Source organism: Loxodonta africana, chromosome 1 (assembly GCF_030014295.1).
Source record: "Loxodonta africana isolate mLoxAfr1 chromosome 1, mLoxAfr1.hap2, whole genome shotgun sequence".
Classification (NCBI taxonomy): domain Eukaryota; kingdom Metazoa; phylum Chordata; class Mammalia; order Proboscidea; family Elephantidae; genus Loxodonta; species Loxodonta africana.
Window position 1 is genome coordinate 98372824 of NC_087342.1, and position 17447 is coordinate 98390270.

General features: G+C 42.0%; 1 protein-coding gene across 1 annotated transcript; it reads right to left on the reverse strand.

Moving 5' to 3' along the window:
• Window positions 1-530: 530 nt before the first annotated feature.
• On the reverse strand, window positions 531-16793 carry PXT1 (peroxisomal testis enriched protein 1). Its single transcript, XM_003404220.3, has 4 exons — window positions 16752-16793; window positions 16342-16519; window positions 8164-8294; window positions 531-2172 (listed from the first exon to the last, which is right to left on the reverse strand). Exons 1-4 carry the CDS (start codon window positions 16791-16793, stop codon window positions 2068-2070), a joined length of 456 nt encoding a protein of 151 aa, XP_003404268.1. The 3' UTR covers window positions 531-2067.
• Between the last annotated feature and the right edge of the window lie 654 nt (window positions 16794-17447).

Here is a 17447-nt window from a genome sequence, read left to right on the forward strand (position 1 = left end):
CAGTATTGTGTGACTGTCCACCATTTTGTCATCTGGAGTGATTTTCCTATGTGTTGTAAATCCTACATCTATGATGTTGATGGAAACCCTGGTGGCATAGTGGTTAAGTGCTACGGCTGCTAACCAAAAGGTCGGCAGTTCAAATCCGCCAGGCGCTCCTTGGAAACTCTATGGGGCAGTTCTACTCTGTCCTATAGGGTCGCTATGAGTCGAAATCGACTGAAAGGCACTGGTTTTCTGGGTTATGATGTTGATGAGATGGGACTAGGGGCAGTTATGTTAATGAGGCAGGACTCAATCTACAAGATGGGATTTTGTCTTGAGCTAACCTCTTTTGAGATATAAAGAAGAGAAGGAAGCAGAGAGACATGTGGACCTCATACCACCAAGAAAGCAGTGCTGGGAGCAGAACGGGTCCTTTTGACCTGGGATTCCTTTGTGGAGAAGCCCCTAGACCAGGAAAAGATTGATGACAAGAACCTTCCCCCAGAAAAGAGAGAGAGAGGAAGCCGTCCCCTGGAGCTGTCACCCTGAATTTGGACTTCCAGCCTCCTAAACTGTGAGAGAATAAATTTCTCTTTGTTAAAGCCATTCATTTGTGGTATTTCTGTTACAGCAGCACTAGATGACTAAGACATGAACACCTATGAATTAATTACCTATTCAAAAGATAAGAAAATAAATTTAAAAAAGGAAGTTTTAGGGTTTCTTCCATGCCTGTCAGCCATAAACTAGGCGATGAAGGAAATAAATGGACATTGCACGAGACAGGCTAAAAAGAGACATTCCCGTTTGGAAGGACAAAGGTGATGCTACACATGATCAAAGTGTACAATATTGTGAGCAGAAATAAGTGGAATCTTCCTTCACAAAAGAACTATCCACAGGTGTTTCATGCACAATAAAATAACAATGTTTATTTTTTTAATTATTAGCTTTTTTAAATAACTTTCTTACAAGGAACTCAAGATACATATACAGAACTTTTAATTTATAACAGCCAACTTCCTTAATACTTGTAATACTTCTAAAAGGGGGGAGAGAGAGAATACGAGGTAGACAAAAAGGAAAAAAAGAAGAATGAAGGGAATAGAGCTACAGAAAAGAAGGAAGAAGAGAATGAGCAAAATAAATTCAACTGGCAAAGGGCCAACCCATCAATAATACTGAAACCACACAGCAATAGGAAAACAGTTACAAGTTTTTGCCTTGTAAAGAATTCTTCAGTCATTCTGGTCTTGCTCCTTCTACAAGAACTAACTCCTCACAATTTTAAGCAGACAAGGCTGGGGGAGGACAACAGAACAGGGAAAGATGCCCACGTGCAGGGCTGAATGGCAGTGCGAAGGCATCAGCAGTGGTTAAGGAAGATCCAGGAGGGGTCACAGGAGAGTGAGAGGAGCAATAAAGGTGAATAAAGAACTTACATGTTGTAGAAGAAGAGCCTGAGAATAGTGGTGGTAACCGGGAATGGTGGAAGAGCTTCCCGGCATGGAGCCAAGAATGCAGATGGACAATATGTTGGATATGAGTATAAGTGACAGAGTTCCCTCTGATTTTTCAAAGAGGGTATGAGCTGGTGTGGGGAGGGAGGATTGGCTGAGAAGAAGCCAGAGCACTGGAGATCTGGACATGGGCAAGACAATGGGGCCAGTGGGTCACTGGGTAGGCATGGTACCCAGGGAGAGGCACAGGACAAAGCACCCATTTCTGTGACCTCTGGTTTGAGGACAAGGTCCTATTTCACTCACGGAAAGAAATGCTTAAGAGTTCCCTTACAAGAAGCACTGGAATCATCCACAGCGCTGGTGTTTTCTGGGTGGCAAGGCCTCCTGGGTTCCTAAGTACCCCTTAGGCTTTACCATGAGGCAACTGTAGACATCTCATAGCTGGTCACTCCAAAGAGACCAATGGCTAGCGAGTCCGCAGTTCGACAAACCAGGCATAAACCAAAAGTGATGGGTAAAGGGAGAGTGAGACGGAGAAGGGTCTTCTTCCCATCCATCCCTGTGGAATTCATGTTTCTCAGAGGGAAGAAGTAAAATAGAACTGACGTTTCCATTCCTTTTACATCAGATGATTATTCCAGAAAAAGTGCAGCACCACATGAACTCTTCTGAAGAAAAATAAGATGAAACGAGCCAGCGCATCTCTGCCTTCCTGTTGAAAATCCTGTTTGAAAAAGGAAAGACAGAGAGGGAGGGAGGTTTAAAAAACAAAACAATAATATAACCCAAAGTTAAAAATTCAACACAATAAACCAAAAATACCCACTGCCTTCAAGTCGATTCCAACTCAGAGCAACCCTATAAGACAGAGTAGAACTGCCCCATAGAGTTTCCAAGGGACACCAGGTGGATTCGAACTGCCTGCCTTTTGGTTTGCTGCCGTAGCACTTAACCGCTATGCCACCAGGTTTCCTTCAACACAATAAGTACATATTAATTCAATCAACGCAGCAAACAAGCTTCTTGGGTTACTCTGGTATGAGATGAAGAAGTGTATCTAGATCTGTTCCACAATGTTCACATTGTCCACGTGACCTTGGGAAATTTTCTGTCAGACCTGTCTTCCTATTTTGATCACCAGCAAATTGGGGCAATCTTTTCAGGCTTGATAACCTTTCTCTGGCTTCCCAGAGCACTTTCCTAGTCCTCTCAAAGAAACAAAGTTTGAGTCTGGACTGGAAAAACAAAGAAGACTTAGATAGGTGATGAGGTAAGGCGAATAAGAGCAAAGTTGGAGATGACAAAGAGCACAGCAGGTTTGTGGAGCAATGAGTAAACGCTGGAGTCCATGGATGGTGCAAACAGTTAACACGCTTGGCTGCTAAACAGAAGTTTGGTGGTTCCTGTCTACCCAGAGGCACCACAGAAGAAAGGACTGGTGATCTATTTCCAAAAAATCAGTCACTGAAAACCCTATGGAGCACATTCTACTCGGACATACATGGGGTCATTTGATGGCAAACGATACTAGTACTGACAAGTAAACACCACTGTGTAAGCAAGAACATCAGGAAAGGAGGCTGAGGATTATATTAGAATAGCTCTCCCTGCTTCTGCCCCTGTCCACCCCCTACAGTCTATTCTCAAGACAGCAGCTGTGGTGCCACTGTTGAAATGGGTCTCTTGTGCTCAGAACTGGAAACCCAGGTGGTGCAGTGGTTAACTGCCATGGCTGCTAACCAAAGGGTCAGCAATTCAAACCCGCCAGGTGCTCCCTGGAAACTCTATGGGCCAGTTCTACTCTGTCCTATAGGGTCGCTAGGACTCAGAATCGATTCAACGGCACTGGGTTTTCTGGGTGCTCAGAACCTTCTAACTCGGAAGAAAAGTCCCCACCGTGACTCCAATTTTAATTTCTAACTCTGGGTTATTTTAAACCTCCCTCTCTCTCTCTTTAAACAGGCTCTTCAACAGGAAGGCAGAGATGCCCTGGCTCATTTCATCTTATTTTTATTCAGAAGAGTTCACAAGTTGCTGAGCTACATAATCTCCTACTAATCTCCGCCCCTTTTGCCTCACCAGGCTTTAGCCACACCAGCCTCTTGGCTGTTCTTCAAACATATCCGACAAGTTCTTGCCTCAGAGTCTTTGCCACCTGCCTGCCTCTGGAGGAAGCTCTTCCCCAGATATCCATGTGGCTCCCTCACCTATCTCTTTCAAGTTTTTGCTCGGAAGTCACCTTCTCAGTGAGACCTTCTCAGTGAGACCTTCCCTATCTTCCCTAGTCAAAACTGCAAACCTCTCAACACTCCACCTTTCCTTGTTTTATTTTTCTCTAAAATAAATATCACTGTCTGATAAACGATATACTTTGTTTTTCTCTCCCTTATAGAATATAAATTCCATGAAAGCAGGGGTTTTGTCTGTTTTGATCACTGGCATATCCCCGGTACTTAAACAGAGCTTTGCACATAGTAGGTGCTCAATAAAATATTAGTTGAATGAACGAATAACAGAGCCTTGTGCTACAGGCCAAGGAATTTCGACTTCGTCCTGTCAGTAACTGGGAATCATTAAAGGATTTTTTTCTCTTTTATAGTTGATATTAGTTGGCAAAATTAATTGTCTTTCAGCACAGCAGACTAGAAAATGTATAGAGCTCTGAGTCAGATGCTTAATTAGAATTTAAATTCTACTTTCGCCACTTAGGAGCTGACTGGCCTTAGCTAGGTTACCTAATCTCTCTGAACCTCAACTGCTCCTCCTGAAACACCTATAGACAGTAATTTATAGGGTGAAAACAAAACAAAACATGAAAGAGGGCCTCGAAGAGCAGCTGAAATAATTTGATAAATAAATAAATGTTAGTTTTCCTTCCCAAAGCACAATGGTTACGCGTTGGGCTGCTAACCAAAAGGTGAGTGGTTTGTACCCCTCAACGGCTCCATGGGAGAAAACACCTAGCCATCTGCTCCTGTGAAGACTACAGCCTGGGAAACCCTATGTGGCAGTTCTACTCTATCATATGAGGCTTCTGTGAGGCAGAATCAACTCCACAGCACACAACAACAATCTACTAAGGTGTGCGGTGGTGTGTGGGGAAACCACAGGTGACGGTGCAGTATCCAGGGCCGGTAACAGCAGTTGTCACCACTCCTAAGCCAGAAGGGACAGGGAGGGGGAGCAGCTTCCAGAACCCGGCAAGAGAGTCCTGTGGAGAAAAACTGCAAAGGCACATTTAGGATCCTAAAAGGTATGGGAAGCCCAATTATTTTAAAATACACTTTATATCTAGGAAAAATGCATGCCCTGGACAAAAAGGACCAGGTGCTTGAACCAAAACCCCACATGACTAAATGGCAAAATAGAGGGTATCATTTTGAGGATGAAGGCCTGTTTGAACACACAGAACACTTGCTTAAATGAAAAGAACAAGAAAGCAAGAAATGTGGCCGCTCAAGGACAAACAATAAATTCAGCAGACAAATTGTAACTGGTGAGCTCCTTGCTGAAGAATTCCAAGAGCAAAAATAGAAGTTTCTTTCCAAACATCAAAGGCAGGAAGACATCTGGAGAATCAAAGATACCACTTGATTGAACAGGGTACAAAAGGTGAATAAATGACTATATTTGAAAGAAATGTACCATGCTTGATTTAAGCCTCAGAGCAGCAGAGTAAAGCCTTCAGTATTTTAGAGCCAAACCTAAGAGGAATTTAATTATTATTTTTAAAACCTGTTATGATCTATGTAAAGGTGCTCTAGGATGCAATTTTGTGATATGGGATAAGGTATCTTTAAAAGTCTAAGTCAAAGTCAGCTTCGTAAAATGTGGCAAGAAAAGCTAGGGCAGGCGTAAGGGTGGTCACATGGATCAGTGGAATAGAAGAGAGTCCAGAAACAGACTCTCACACTTTCAGTCAATTGATTTTCAACAAGGTTGCCAGGACAATTCAATGGGGCAAAGAAAAGCCTTTTCCACAAATAGTGCTGAGACAGCTGGGTAACCACATGCAAAAGAATGAACCCTACTTCACATCATACACAAAAATTAACTCAAAATGAATCAAAGACCTAAATGTTAGAGCTAAAGGTATGAAACTCTTAGAAGATAGCATAGGTGTAAATCTTCCTGACTTCTTGGGTCCAGATATCAAAAAGGGCAGATGACTAGAGGTGGCTCCTGGGAGACAAGGGCCAAACAAACTGGCAGTGTGGTGGAGTGGTGCATGGGTTTTCGGAACCAGCAGATATGGATTCAAGCCCTAAATATTCAAATTACTAGCTGTGCAAATTAGGACAAGTCATATGACTTCTCTAAGCCTCAATCTCCTCATTTGAAAAGTGAGAATAATAATAATCCCAACCTCGTTGCTGTTTGTAAGAATTAAGTAAAAACAATGCAAGTGAAACCCTTAGTATGGCCCTTAGCAAGTAGTAAACCCTCAGTAGGTGTAGGACATAGTCTTAGCATATCTGCCAAATGCAGTTAGGCTGTGAGCTTTCCAAGGAAGAAATACTTCATAATCCAAATTCTTATTATGAGTCTCAGCATCTCCCCTAAACTCTAGACTGGTTCATGCAACTACTACAGAACTTCTCAATTGGTATATCTAATAGGAATTTCAAACCTACATGTCACAAACAGAAGTTTGTATTTTCCCTCAAATCTGTCCTCGGTTCTCCCCATCTCAGTAAATGGTGCTACCATCCGTTTGGATGCTTACGCCAAAAACAATGGAGTCATCTGTGACCCCTTTTTCTCGCTGTCCATATCCAATCCATCAGCCAATGATGCAGGCTCTACTTTGAAAATTTATCTTGAGTCTGATCATTTCTCACCACCTCCACTGCTACACACTGGCCCTACCTCCATGGATCTCCTCTGGACTGCTGCCGAGACCTCCTAACTGGCCTCTCTGTTGCCCCTCTTGCCCCTGTATACAGCTGACTCTCTGCACTGCAACCAGTCTCCAGTCCAAATGGCTCATGGCACTCTTCTGCTCTCTCCTTCCAGAGGCTTCCCTTACGCTTATTGTAAAACCCAAACACCTTACCATGATCTCTAAGACTGAGGCTGCCTCCCAGACCTCACCTCCCGCTCTCCCCCTCACTCACTCCACTCTAGTCATTCTGGCCTCCTTGCCATTCCTTAAGCGTGTTCATGTTACAAGGGTTTTCACTAGCTGTTACCTCTGCCTGGAACGCTCCTCTCGCCAGATATTCCTATGGCTCGCCCCTACACTTCCATCCTTTGCTCAAATATCACCTCCCCAGAGAGTCTTCCTGGCCACCCACCTAAAGCCATTCCCGTCACTCAAAACCAAAAAAACCAAACCCAGTGCCATCGAGTCAATTCCAACTCATACCAACCCTACAGGACAGAGTAGAACTGCCCCCATAGAGTTTCCAAGGAGCACCTGGCGGATTCAAACTGCTGACCCTTTAGTTAGCAGCCTTAGCACTTAACCACTACGCCATCAGGGTTTCATCCCGTCACTCAGTATCCCCTAAATCCTGCTTTAATCTTCACAGAGCCTGCATCCCTCTCTGACTATCCTGTTTGTTGGTTGCTTGTCTGTCTCCTCACTACCTTATGAGTTCCATGAGAGCAGGCTCATCTTCTGTTCTCTGTTCCCACTACCAATGCCTGGAATTGAGTCTGGCACAAAGTAGACACTCAATAAATATGTTTGAACAAAACTGGTATATGAAATGTTCATCTTGGTTTCCTTCTTGCTTTTAGTAGCATTCTTGTTGAAACCTCCCACTCATGTGCTATTTCAGGGGATATTTTATTTGATGGAAATCCTGTGTATTAGCCATATTCTGATCAGAGTATAAAAGAAGGCATGGCACTCTCCAAAGCCAGCATGGTGGAGACAACAGCGATTGACAAGAAATTGATAAAACAGGTGAACTTTAAGGGCAAGAAGTAGAGGCTCTGAGGTGAAGCCACTCTTCCTACCATAAAACCTCATGAGATCATTATCTCTGCTGCCAACTACAAGTCATTCTGGAGGAAAACTAAGTTGAATGTGGATTTCACCACTCCCAAGAGGTGGTACTATACAGATTTTTCAAGCAGTGATCAATATTCTTTCCTATCTTTCTTTATTATTCCTTGTAATAATAAGGAGAAACTAAGAAATTGGTGAGGGTAGGGCTCAGATCATAACCTTTGGGTGTGGATCAAGGATGATAACCACAATCTAAGGCAGAGGTGCTAGTCTCTGACTGTACAAGAGCTTCACCTGGGGAGCTTTTAAAATACCTAATGCCCAGGCCACATATCAGACCAATTAAATCTGTATCTCTAGGGGTGGGGTCCAGGCATCAGGAGTTTTAAAAACTTCCCAGGTGTTCCTAATGAGCATCCTAGTTTGATGGTATGGAACAAAGTGTGCAAACGAAACCCTTGGGGGATGTGTAAAAAGGTAGGTTCTCATTCAGAAGGTGTGGGCTGGGGCCCGAGATTTTGTGCATCTAACTGGATTCTATGTGATGCCAATGCTGCTGGTCCACAGACCACAATTCGATTAGCAAGTGTAAGATTACTGGCTTTGCCTCAGGTTCACGATTTTTCGGTCTTAAATTTGGTAATCCAGACATGTGTGTTCTGATCATTCCTGGGCAGCCAGCCACTTGGCAGCCATTGCTCTGATTGCTCTTTCCTCCCAGCTGGTGGGCCCTTGCTGGGGGAACTGAAGCCTCACCTCTTGAACCGTCCTATGATTGATGCTGTCCCCAATGTGTTTCAGCTTCATGGCCAATTTGTACACTATTTCCTCCTGGTGATGACTCTGGCCAGTGCTGTTCTCCTTGGGCTGAGAAGGCGAACTGTCACCTGCATTGTGAGAAAAGAGTTCAAAAAAGAGATCACCCTATTTAACTATTTGTAAAATCACTTATCACTAGCTACTAAAAACTGTCTTGACTATGAAAGGGATAAAATTCCACCATTATAATCATCATCAAAAAGCCTTGCCCTGGAATGGATCAGCTCTGTTCAATAAAAATATAATTCAAGCCCCATTTGCAATTTTTAATTTTCCAGTAGCCATATCTAAAAAAAAGGAAAATCAGGTAAAATTTTAGTAATGTATTCTAGTTAATCCAATATACCAACAGATTATCATTATAATATATAATAAATATGAAAAAGTATTGACATTTTACATTCTTCTATCAGACCTAAGTCCTTGAAATCTAGTGTGTATTTTACATATAGTATATCTCAATCCTTTTTTTTATATCTCAATCCAGATGCTAACTTCTCACTAGAAAATCTTGATTTATATTTAGATTTCATAATGTTTAGTTTTAAAAATTAGATTCACATACCTAAGTTGTTCCAAATATACTTAGAAGTTTTCTTAAGGGGTGCTGTGTTTCTGTTTGGGATGATGAAAAACTTCTGGAAATAACGGTGATGGTAGCTCAAAATGGTGAGTATAATTAATGCCACTGAATTATATTGATATATTTATATTTTAAAGCTCCCCCAGGTGGTTTAAGAGCCCTGGTAGCACAGTGGTTAAGAGCTTGGCTGGTAACCAAAAGGTCGGCCGTTGGAATCCACCAGCTGCTCCTTGGAAATCCTATGGGGCAGTTCTACTCTGACCTAGAAGGTCACTATGAGTCAGAATCGACTTGATGGCAACAGGTTTGGGTTTTTTAGGTGGTTTAGAGTGGTTAAGTAACTTGCCTAGGGACTGTGCATTAATGATAGCCACAGGATTGCATGGACCCAGGATATGTCAAAGCCATTTGCAAATCAAAATTATGAAGGGGAAGAAAACGTTCAAAGGAGTGTCAGGAGATGCTAGTTGATAGAGAAAAACTGATCACACACTCAGAAAGAAACCAAGATGCCAAAAAAAAAAAAAAAAAACAGACTGGCCCCCATAACAGCCTCAGAGTGTGAACCCTCCAAGTTCAGTTCCTTTCCATAAGCATCCTAGCCAGAAATCACATCTTTCTGGAGGTGACTGGAATACATCTTTCTTCCCCGCAACCAAACAAATAATCATATCAATCTTGATTGCCACTATCCAGAACTGTCAGATGGAGATTAAACTATGTAGGAGATTGAGTTGGTTATAAATCAGCTACAGGACAGACTCTGAAAGTGAAATTTTAAAATTAAGATCCTGATTCTAGTGGGTTGAGTTTTGGGTTCTGGTCACTTACCCAAATTCCTCATGAAAGTTGAATGCGATCACGGTTGAGAGCTCTGCTGTAGTCAGCCTACGTATGACATTATTTGCTGGCTGAAGAGTTTGTGTACCTACCTGTCCTACAGACATTTATGCACTAAAACGGCTACACCGCCATATCGTAAGAAATGTTGTAAGACAACAGGAAAAATCATAAAACCAGTGCTCTAAAGTGGTCATATATTGGAGGCAAGCGAGGAGTCCTGTGACAAGGTCATTGAAACAGATGAAATAGAAAAGTGTAACTCCAAGTATTTTCCAAGTTTTTAATTTTTAATATCCCGAGGAAAACGTATGCATATATATCTCTTCTTATGAAGTAACCATTACTGAAAAGTTGTATGAATATGTATATATCTACCCAAAGTTTTGAAAATAGAATCATAGCCTGAATAGTCTAGTGGGGAATTTGGAAAAATCTCATGGTTAATCTTTTCACAAGAAGAATTCCATTGTAAAGCAAATAAATAATCACCCTCAATGTGTTGGATCTTTAAAAACATGTGGTTGTAAATTGAGAATTCTACAGGAGAAACTGATCAGTTGTCCTTCAGTTGTGTTTAGAAAATCTTTTAGGCAAGCATGCTCGTAAGTTATAAGTGGTTATTCACTGCCAGTTATAATGCTGGTTTTGTTCACTAAAAATAGGAGTTTAGGGGTTTCTGGTTCAAGACTGAGCACAAGTATTGGCTCCCTATCCTTCCTAATCCCTCCCAAGATCCCGCTAAAATGAAAGTATAAAAACGAATAAAGTCACAACAGTGAAGTGCACAGGAGTCAAGGTCAACAGCAAATGAGAGATCTGTACATGTTTCTGGAAGGCAGAAAGCAGATAAGACAAGATATGGACAAATGAACCAAGCAGAGAAAGCACCGGCCAAGAGCCCACCACAAGGGCTTCTGAGGCTTGGAAGCCCATCTAGCACAAGGACCCAGAGGCTGGCAGAGGGAGAGCTGTCATTAACTGGAGGTCTGATGGGGATCAAGTGCACCATTTGGTATCCTATGCACCCCCAGCCCACTGCATCCAGCACAGATTCCAGGCAAAAAAAAAAAAAAAAAAAACAGACCACTCTTCTCTAATGGAAAAGAACAAACCTTATGGGGGAAGATGAAGCTTCTTGAACGGACGCTGGCTCCTCTGATTAAAGGCTTAGGGCCAGAAAGGCAGCTCCCTAAAGCCTTCCCCTAACTCAGAGCCCTCTTCTACCCCATTTGAGTCCCTACTCAGAGGGAAGTTCTGGAAAAGCAGTTAGGCAAAGTGGTGGACATAAATTTTGGGGGATACCATTCAATCCAGTATACTGTTCTTCCAGGAAGTACCTTGATGAATAAACTAGAGAATGGGAGGTAGCTAGAAGAAGAGGTTCATTCCAAGAACTTTCTAAGTTGGAAGTCTTGAGCAGATTTGTAGGTTTAGGAGAAGGAATCAGAGTAGAAGTAATGGAAGATAGGGAAAATTATTGGGGCAAAATCCCAGAGAATTGAGGAAGGTTGAGAATGAAACATATGGAAAGATCATCTTTGAACTGGAGGAGGGTCCTCCCTTCCTTTTAGATAGGAGATAAGACATGCTGCTCATATACAGAAGTCTAGAACACGGGGGAAGGAGATTCAGGTGCTTACCCCTTATAACATCAGTTTTTTACATGAAGTAGAAGACTAGGCTATCTGCTTAGAAACAGGGGGATCCTGAAGCGGTTGAGATTGGTCACTAACAGAAATGGCAAAAAAGAAAACTGACCACAGTTATACGACAGGAGCTGAAAATATGTATTTGACCTTGATGTACATTATTTTTGCAGCTAGCAAGGATCTTGTCATGGATTGAATTGTGTCCTCAAAAAAAATGTGTCATCTTGTCTAGGCCGTGATTCCCAGTATTGTGTGGTTGTCCTCCATTTTGTGATCTGATGTAACTGTATTCTGTATTGTAAATCCTAATCTCTGCCTGTGGTTAATGAGGCAAGATTAGGTTATGTTAAAGAGGATTAGAGTTGGATGCAATACCCTTACTCAAGTTACGGCCCTGATCTGATGTAAGGGAAGTTTCGCTGGGGTGTGGCCTGCATCACTCTTATCTTACAACAGATAAAAGGAGAGAGAAGTGAGTAGAGAGGGAAGGACCGCCTACCACCAAGAAAGAAGAGCTGGGAGCAGAGAGTGTCCTTTGGACCTGGGGTCCCTGTGCTGAAAAACTCCTAGACCGAGGGGAAGACTGATGACAAGCACCTTCACCCAGGGCCAAAAGAGAAAGCCTTCCTCTGGAGCTAGTGCCCTGAATTTGGACTTCTAAACTGTGAAATTATAAATTTGTCTGTTAAAGCCATCCACTTGTGGTATTTCTGGTATAGCAGCACTAGATAACAAAGACAGGTCCTAAATTTATACCTAAAAAAGAAAAATTCATGCTATCCTCTCACAAAGAAGAGCCAAGTCCTGGCTCAGCTACTTTCTAATTTCTTGTCCCTTGTGGTGCAGTGGTTAAACGCTTGGCTCCTAACCAAAGCGTCAGCAGGTTGAACCTACTAGCTGCTCCGAAGGAGAAAAATGTGGCAGTCTGCTTCTGTAAAGATTTACAGCCTTGGAAACCCAATGGGGCAGTTCTACTCTGTCCTACTGGGTCACTATGTGCTGGAATACACTTGACAGCAGTGAGTCTGGTTGGGTTTTAATTTAGGCAAGTAACTGCTCTGTGCCTCAATTTCCCCATTTGTTAAACGGGACCTAAAGGTTATTGTAAATATTAAACAGTGATGTTATAAAGGAGCCCTGGTGGCACAGTGTTAAGAGCTTGGCTGCTAACCAAAAAAGGTTGGCAGTTCCAATCCACCAGCTGTTCCTTGGAAACCCAACAGGGCAGCTCTACCCTGTCCTATAGTGGTGCTATGGTTCGGAATTGACTCTATAATCAGTGTGATTTTTTTGGTTTTTGGTTGTAAAGTACGTGGTACACAATAAGCCCTATATAAGTTTTGACTACAACCACTAGACCATGTGTTAGATAGTATTTTAAAAAATAAAACCAATGAGGTAAAATGTAAAAAAAAAAAAAAACTAATGAATCCACGCGAAGGATATATGAGTAACCATTGATTTATTCTTCCAACTTTTCTGTAGATTTTTAGATTTTCAAAGTAAATGTTGGGAGAAAAAAGTATCCCAAAAATCCCATAAAAACTAAACAAAGCTTTTCAATTCAGTTTCTTTAGACTGGTTTTCAAGGCCCTTTAGAAAATATCTCAACTTATCCATCCAACCTTCTTACTCCTCTTCTTGAACGTTATGCTCTAACTAAACTCTCTGGCAAAATCTTACCTTTTAAGCTTTCTCTAAGATGCCGTTTTTGAGTCTTCTGAAATAATGTGATCTCTCATCACTTTGAACGTCTATAGCACTTTTAGTTCTATTGGGGTACATCGTAGTCTGCATTTTGTCATAATCATTGCAGGCTTTTATTATATAAAACAACAGATGTTATGCACATTAGATGTGTACATTAACACATGGATGTACCTTGTCTATAACAATAACTGTTGGTTACAGAAAGGTATTCCCTAAAAACATGGAACTGAGAGAAAAAAGGAGTGTCTTCTGAGAACTGTGAGGCAAAATTAATGTATCATAGTGGAGGTGGGTGAGATGGGCAGTCACTGGAAGAGGAGAGGCTCTCAGCCCTCCCTTGCACAGGCTGCTCCCTCCACCTTAACCACCAGCCCCATTAACCTCTTTAGGTCTCAATTCAGTGTAACATCTTGTGGGCAGCCTTCTCTGACCTCCCCACTAGTTCAAATCCCAATTGTAGTAGCATCTGCACTTCTTCTTAGCACTTACCACACTATATTTAACATTTTTATGTGGGATTGACTATCTGCCTCCTTTACCAGACTGTATACTCCACAAAAAGGGCCGTTCCTGTTTTTGTTCATCATTGTCACCCCAGTACCTAACGCAGTGCATGGAATATAGTAGATCCTAGTATTTTTGGAATTTTGGAATGAATAAAAAAAGAAAATGTGTCCCTCTAGAGGTGGATGGGAGCGGTCAGCTTAGAAGCTACAGGAAGAAAGAAAAAAAAAAAAGAGGCAAAAGTGAGCAACCAAGCACTCTCAAAGGGAGAAAGCTGAACAACTGGACTTTCTATTGACTTTTAGTTATACCATACATCACATTTACGTGTGACAGGTATATGGGTAGATAGACACACTCTGCCTTTACCGTCAGTAATTTTTATCACTTGTATCATTTGCCAAATCACCCACACCCCCACAGAGCAACGGTGGGCAAGGCCTCGTTTTGCTCTTACTCATCTTTGCTTTCCCAAGAGTCCCTAAAAAAGCTTCCCTTAAATGACGAAATGAGGATGGTTGCCCTGGACTTCCCACACCCCACCCCCTCCACTTTTCAAAGAAAAAAACAAAAACCCAACCCATTGCCGTGGCACAGATTCCGACTCACAACGACCCCATGAGACAGAGTAGAGCCGCCCCACTGGGTTTCCAAGACTGTGATCTTTAACGAAGCCGACTGCCACATCTTTCTCCCACGGAGCAGCTGGCACAGCTGACCTTTATGTTAGTAGCCGAGTGCTTAACCACTGTACCACCAGGCCTCCTTTTCTAAGAAACAGTGGTTTTAAATTCCCCGTGCAAAAATTACGTATTTTTCCGCAAAGGGTCATGTTTATGCGTGTAGATTTTCCCCCAAAGTAACGGAGATAAATCTTGGCTTTGGCGAGTCATTTTCCAACGGACTGGCTTGTGATTTTCATTTTCAGTCTGTGGCTACAGTCGCGGACTAAAAGGCACTGAGGGAAGAACTGTATCTCCCACTCGGCTTCCTCAGAAAGAGCTCTACTTTGGGTAGTACTAGGGTGTGCGTGCGTTTGTTTCAAGGTTCCCCGCCAGAGAGCTTTCCCGAGTCCTCTGGGCGACCTCCCACGCCTTGGGGTGCCTGGGACTCACGCCCCCCCGCTCCCCAGCCGGCTCGTTGGCGGGAAGAGCTCGCGCTCCGCCCGGCACTGTTGGCGGTAGAGGTCACCGGGCCAGGCTGTGCCCAATGGGAAGCGCACACGGCTCGCGGCGGCTGGAGGCGGGTCTCCCGCACCTGGGGTGCTGCGCGCCCTGCTTTCTCCCAAGAAGTGGCGGGGGCGGGAGGCTAGGAGGCTGGGGGTTATCGAAATGCGCAGCCGGGTCCAGCCGACACCCGGTTCTGGGCGCTCTGCGCGCTTTAACAACAACTTCGTGACCCTCTCACCCCGCTCCCGTCAGCCTACACCTCCCCCAATTCTTCAACGATATCATTATACATAAGGCGAGAATCGTACTGCTGCGTGAATATCAAACGGCAGCCGAGGTTTTCTGAGTCAGGAAAAGTACGTAAAGGAAATAGGCCTGTATCTGCTACCATCACTAATTTTGTTTCGAATTGTTTGGCGATCGTTGAATGCACACTGGTGGCCCACTAAACTAAGACAACAGTCACAACAGGATTTGACATACATCGTAAAACGAGAGTTGTAGGCATAGAAAACATATAGACGGGATTGTGGGCTTTTACTCTAGACAAATGTGGGAGCCTTGTTAAGTCCTCACTCCGCCTTTGCTTTTAAAGTGAACCATAATTAGGAAAAGCATTTTAGGTAAATATGGCAATGCCCACAGGGCACTTGGGAAGGTTACCCATCAGCTCCACAAGGAATCTATGCTGATCAAGTGGTATATAGCTCGTGAGTGTGAAACACTGAAAAGGTTTACAATAAAATATAAGTTGTAAAAATAGTGACTAGTGACGTTTGCACAACTTTGTAAATACTGTATACTAAAAACCACTGAATTGTGCACTTAGGAAGAGTGAACTTCATGGTATGTGAATTCGATCTTAATTTTTTTAATCTAAAAAAATACAAGCTCTAGAAGGTATTCATAGCTAACAGAATCTCAGACTTAGAGAAATAATTGTTCATACCAGCACAACTGAAAAATCAAAATTTTAGTCGATTGTGTTCTAAAAGATGGATACCATATTTGGTATGGTTGCAAGAAGCTACCAGGATGCTTGAAATTTCCACTTTCTCAGTGGCATGTAATTTTTTTTTAATCGGATAATTAATGTGAGATTTAATTTTAATAATCTCAGGTATCTAGCATTTTTTAATTAAACCAAAAGCCTAAAACATAATAAATTTAACCCCAACACTCCCCTTTAGTGCTGTTCAGAATATAAGGCTTTAATTTTCTAATATTTTGGGATGTTTAGAAATCACATATTTTTACAGAACAGTTTCAGGTTTATCTTTCCTTAATGATCTTCCCTATTTTGGCAAAGCCAAGAGGCACCTAATCTGAATTTTCCCTATCATACTGCTGCAGACATTGATAGGTCAAGCTCAAAGACTATTTTTTATTAAAAGATGATTTTGATCTATTTTAGCCAATTTGAGATAACCTTAATTATTTGTCAAATCAATGATTCAGGATTAGTAAAAGCTGTGGGATTTATTACCATGAGGTAAAGTCAGCTTTAGATTTGTACCACCTAAGAACTTTGATTTACTATCTTCTTACAGTTAATTTTAAAATAATCTATTGAGTGCCTAATTTTATGTCCTCAAGCCCAAGAAAAATGTATGCTAAACAGAATATTTATCTTAGATGAATATAAATAATGTCTTACCTAGGTTCCTTGACATGGCTGAAACAGTCTGGGAACTGACAAGTTGGGGCATGTATGCCCTCTGAAAACTATATTTCACCCACAGTGATTTGCAACAATTTGATACTTTGGGAGGGGGATTCAAGACTTGTTCATGTTCACAAACAACGCGGTCATGTTTCTTCTTTGTGTTTTTTCCCTGTTGAAAAACATATTTTCAGAGGATTAAGGATATATACTTATCAGTATATATTCGGCATATTAGGTGGATATTGGTGTTTTAACAATAGAGATAGCCTTTATTTCACATAAAAGGGTTATCAGTTTGAGCTGGAGGTGGAACTGGGTGACCTCTAAGGTCTTTTTCAACTTCGATGCTACGTCATCTCTCAGTGTTGTTTGATCTTTAGATCTGCCACACCACTCCTCACCCTAATCTCCCAGTAGTTTTCCTGTGTTTTTTCGAAAGCCATGTTACATCAAGGGAAGAGTTTAAATTGGTACACATAGAAAAAGGGAGAAAAATTAGTATTAGTGTAGCCAAAAGAAAAATAAAGACCTAAAGAGGCATGGAGGAATGGAGATGGAATACATTCTTTGTCCGATTTCCTCATGGGTCTGTATGTGTGTGTGTGTGTCTGCGTGTGCGTCTGTGTCTGTGCTCATGTGTCAGTTTCCTCCCCAGAATGATTCTTGTAGTCTCCCTTTATCCCTCCATATACACACAGCCCATCTCTACAGACACTAGTGAAGGTTATTCTCCCTCCTCACACTCCCTCCTCTAGTATTAGAGCACCAATCCAATGAAATGAAGTATTGAACTAAGAATTTTATTATCCACCTGGAAACTTAATTATCTTGATTTAAATGCTGACCACAGACTTAGAGGTTCTATTCTACCTCCTAAATCTAAGCAGTTACTAGAAAAGGAAGGAATGGATGAGAGGGGTCAGACCATAATGAGCCACTCAAGAAGGTAACAGGGAGGCCTTGGGGAACCTTTAGATTAGTGCTGTCCGATAGAAATATAATGTAAGCCACCTAGTTAAGTTTCCTAGTAACTACATTTTTTAAGAAAAAATTAACAAAATTAATTTTAATATTTTATTTAGCCCAATATATCCCAA

Excerpts from the sequence above, each read along its gene's own strand:
- PXT1 (XM_003404220.3), bottom strand. The coding sequence starts at position 16,793 with ATGGCTTTCGAAAAAACACAGGAAAACTACTGGGAGATTAGG. Across the intron at positions 16,520-16,751 it reads AAAACTACTGGGAGATTAGG|GGAAAAAACACAAAGAAGAA; the intron begins GTGAGGAGTGGT and ends GTTTTTCAACAG. Across the intron at positions 8,295-16,341 it reads AGCCATGTCAAGGAACCTAG|GTGACAGTTCGCCTTCTCAG; the intron begins GTAAGACATTAT and ends CTCACAATGCAG.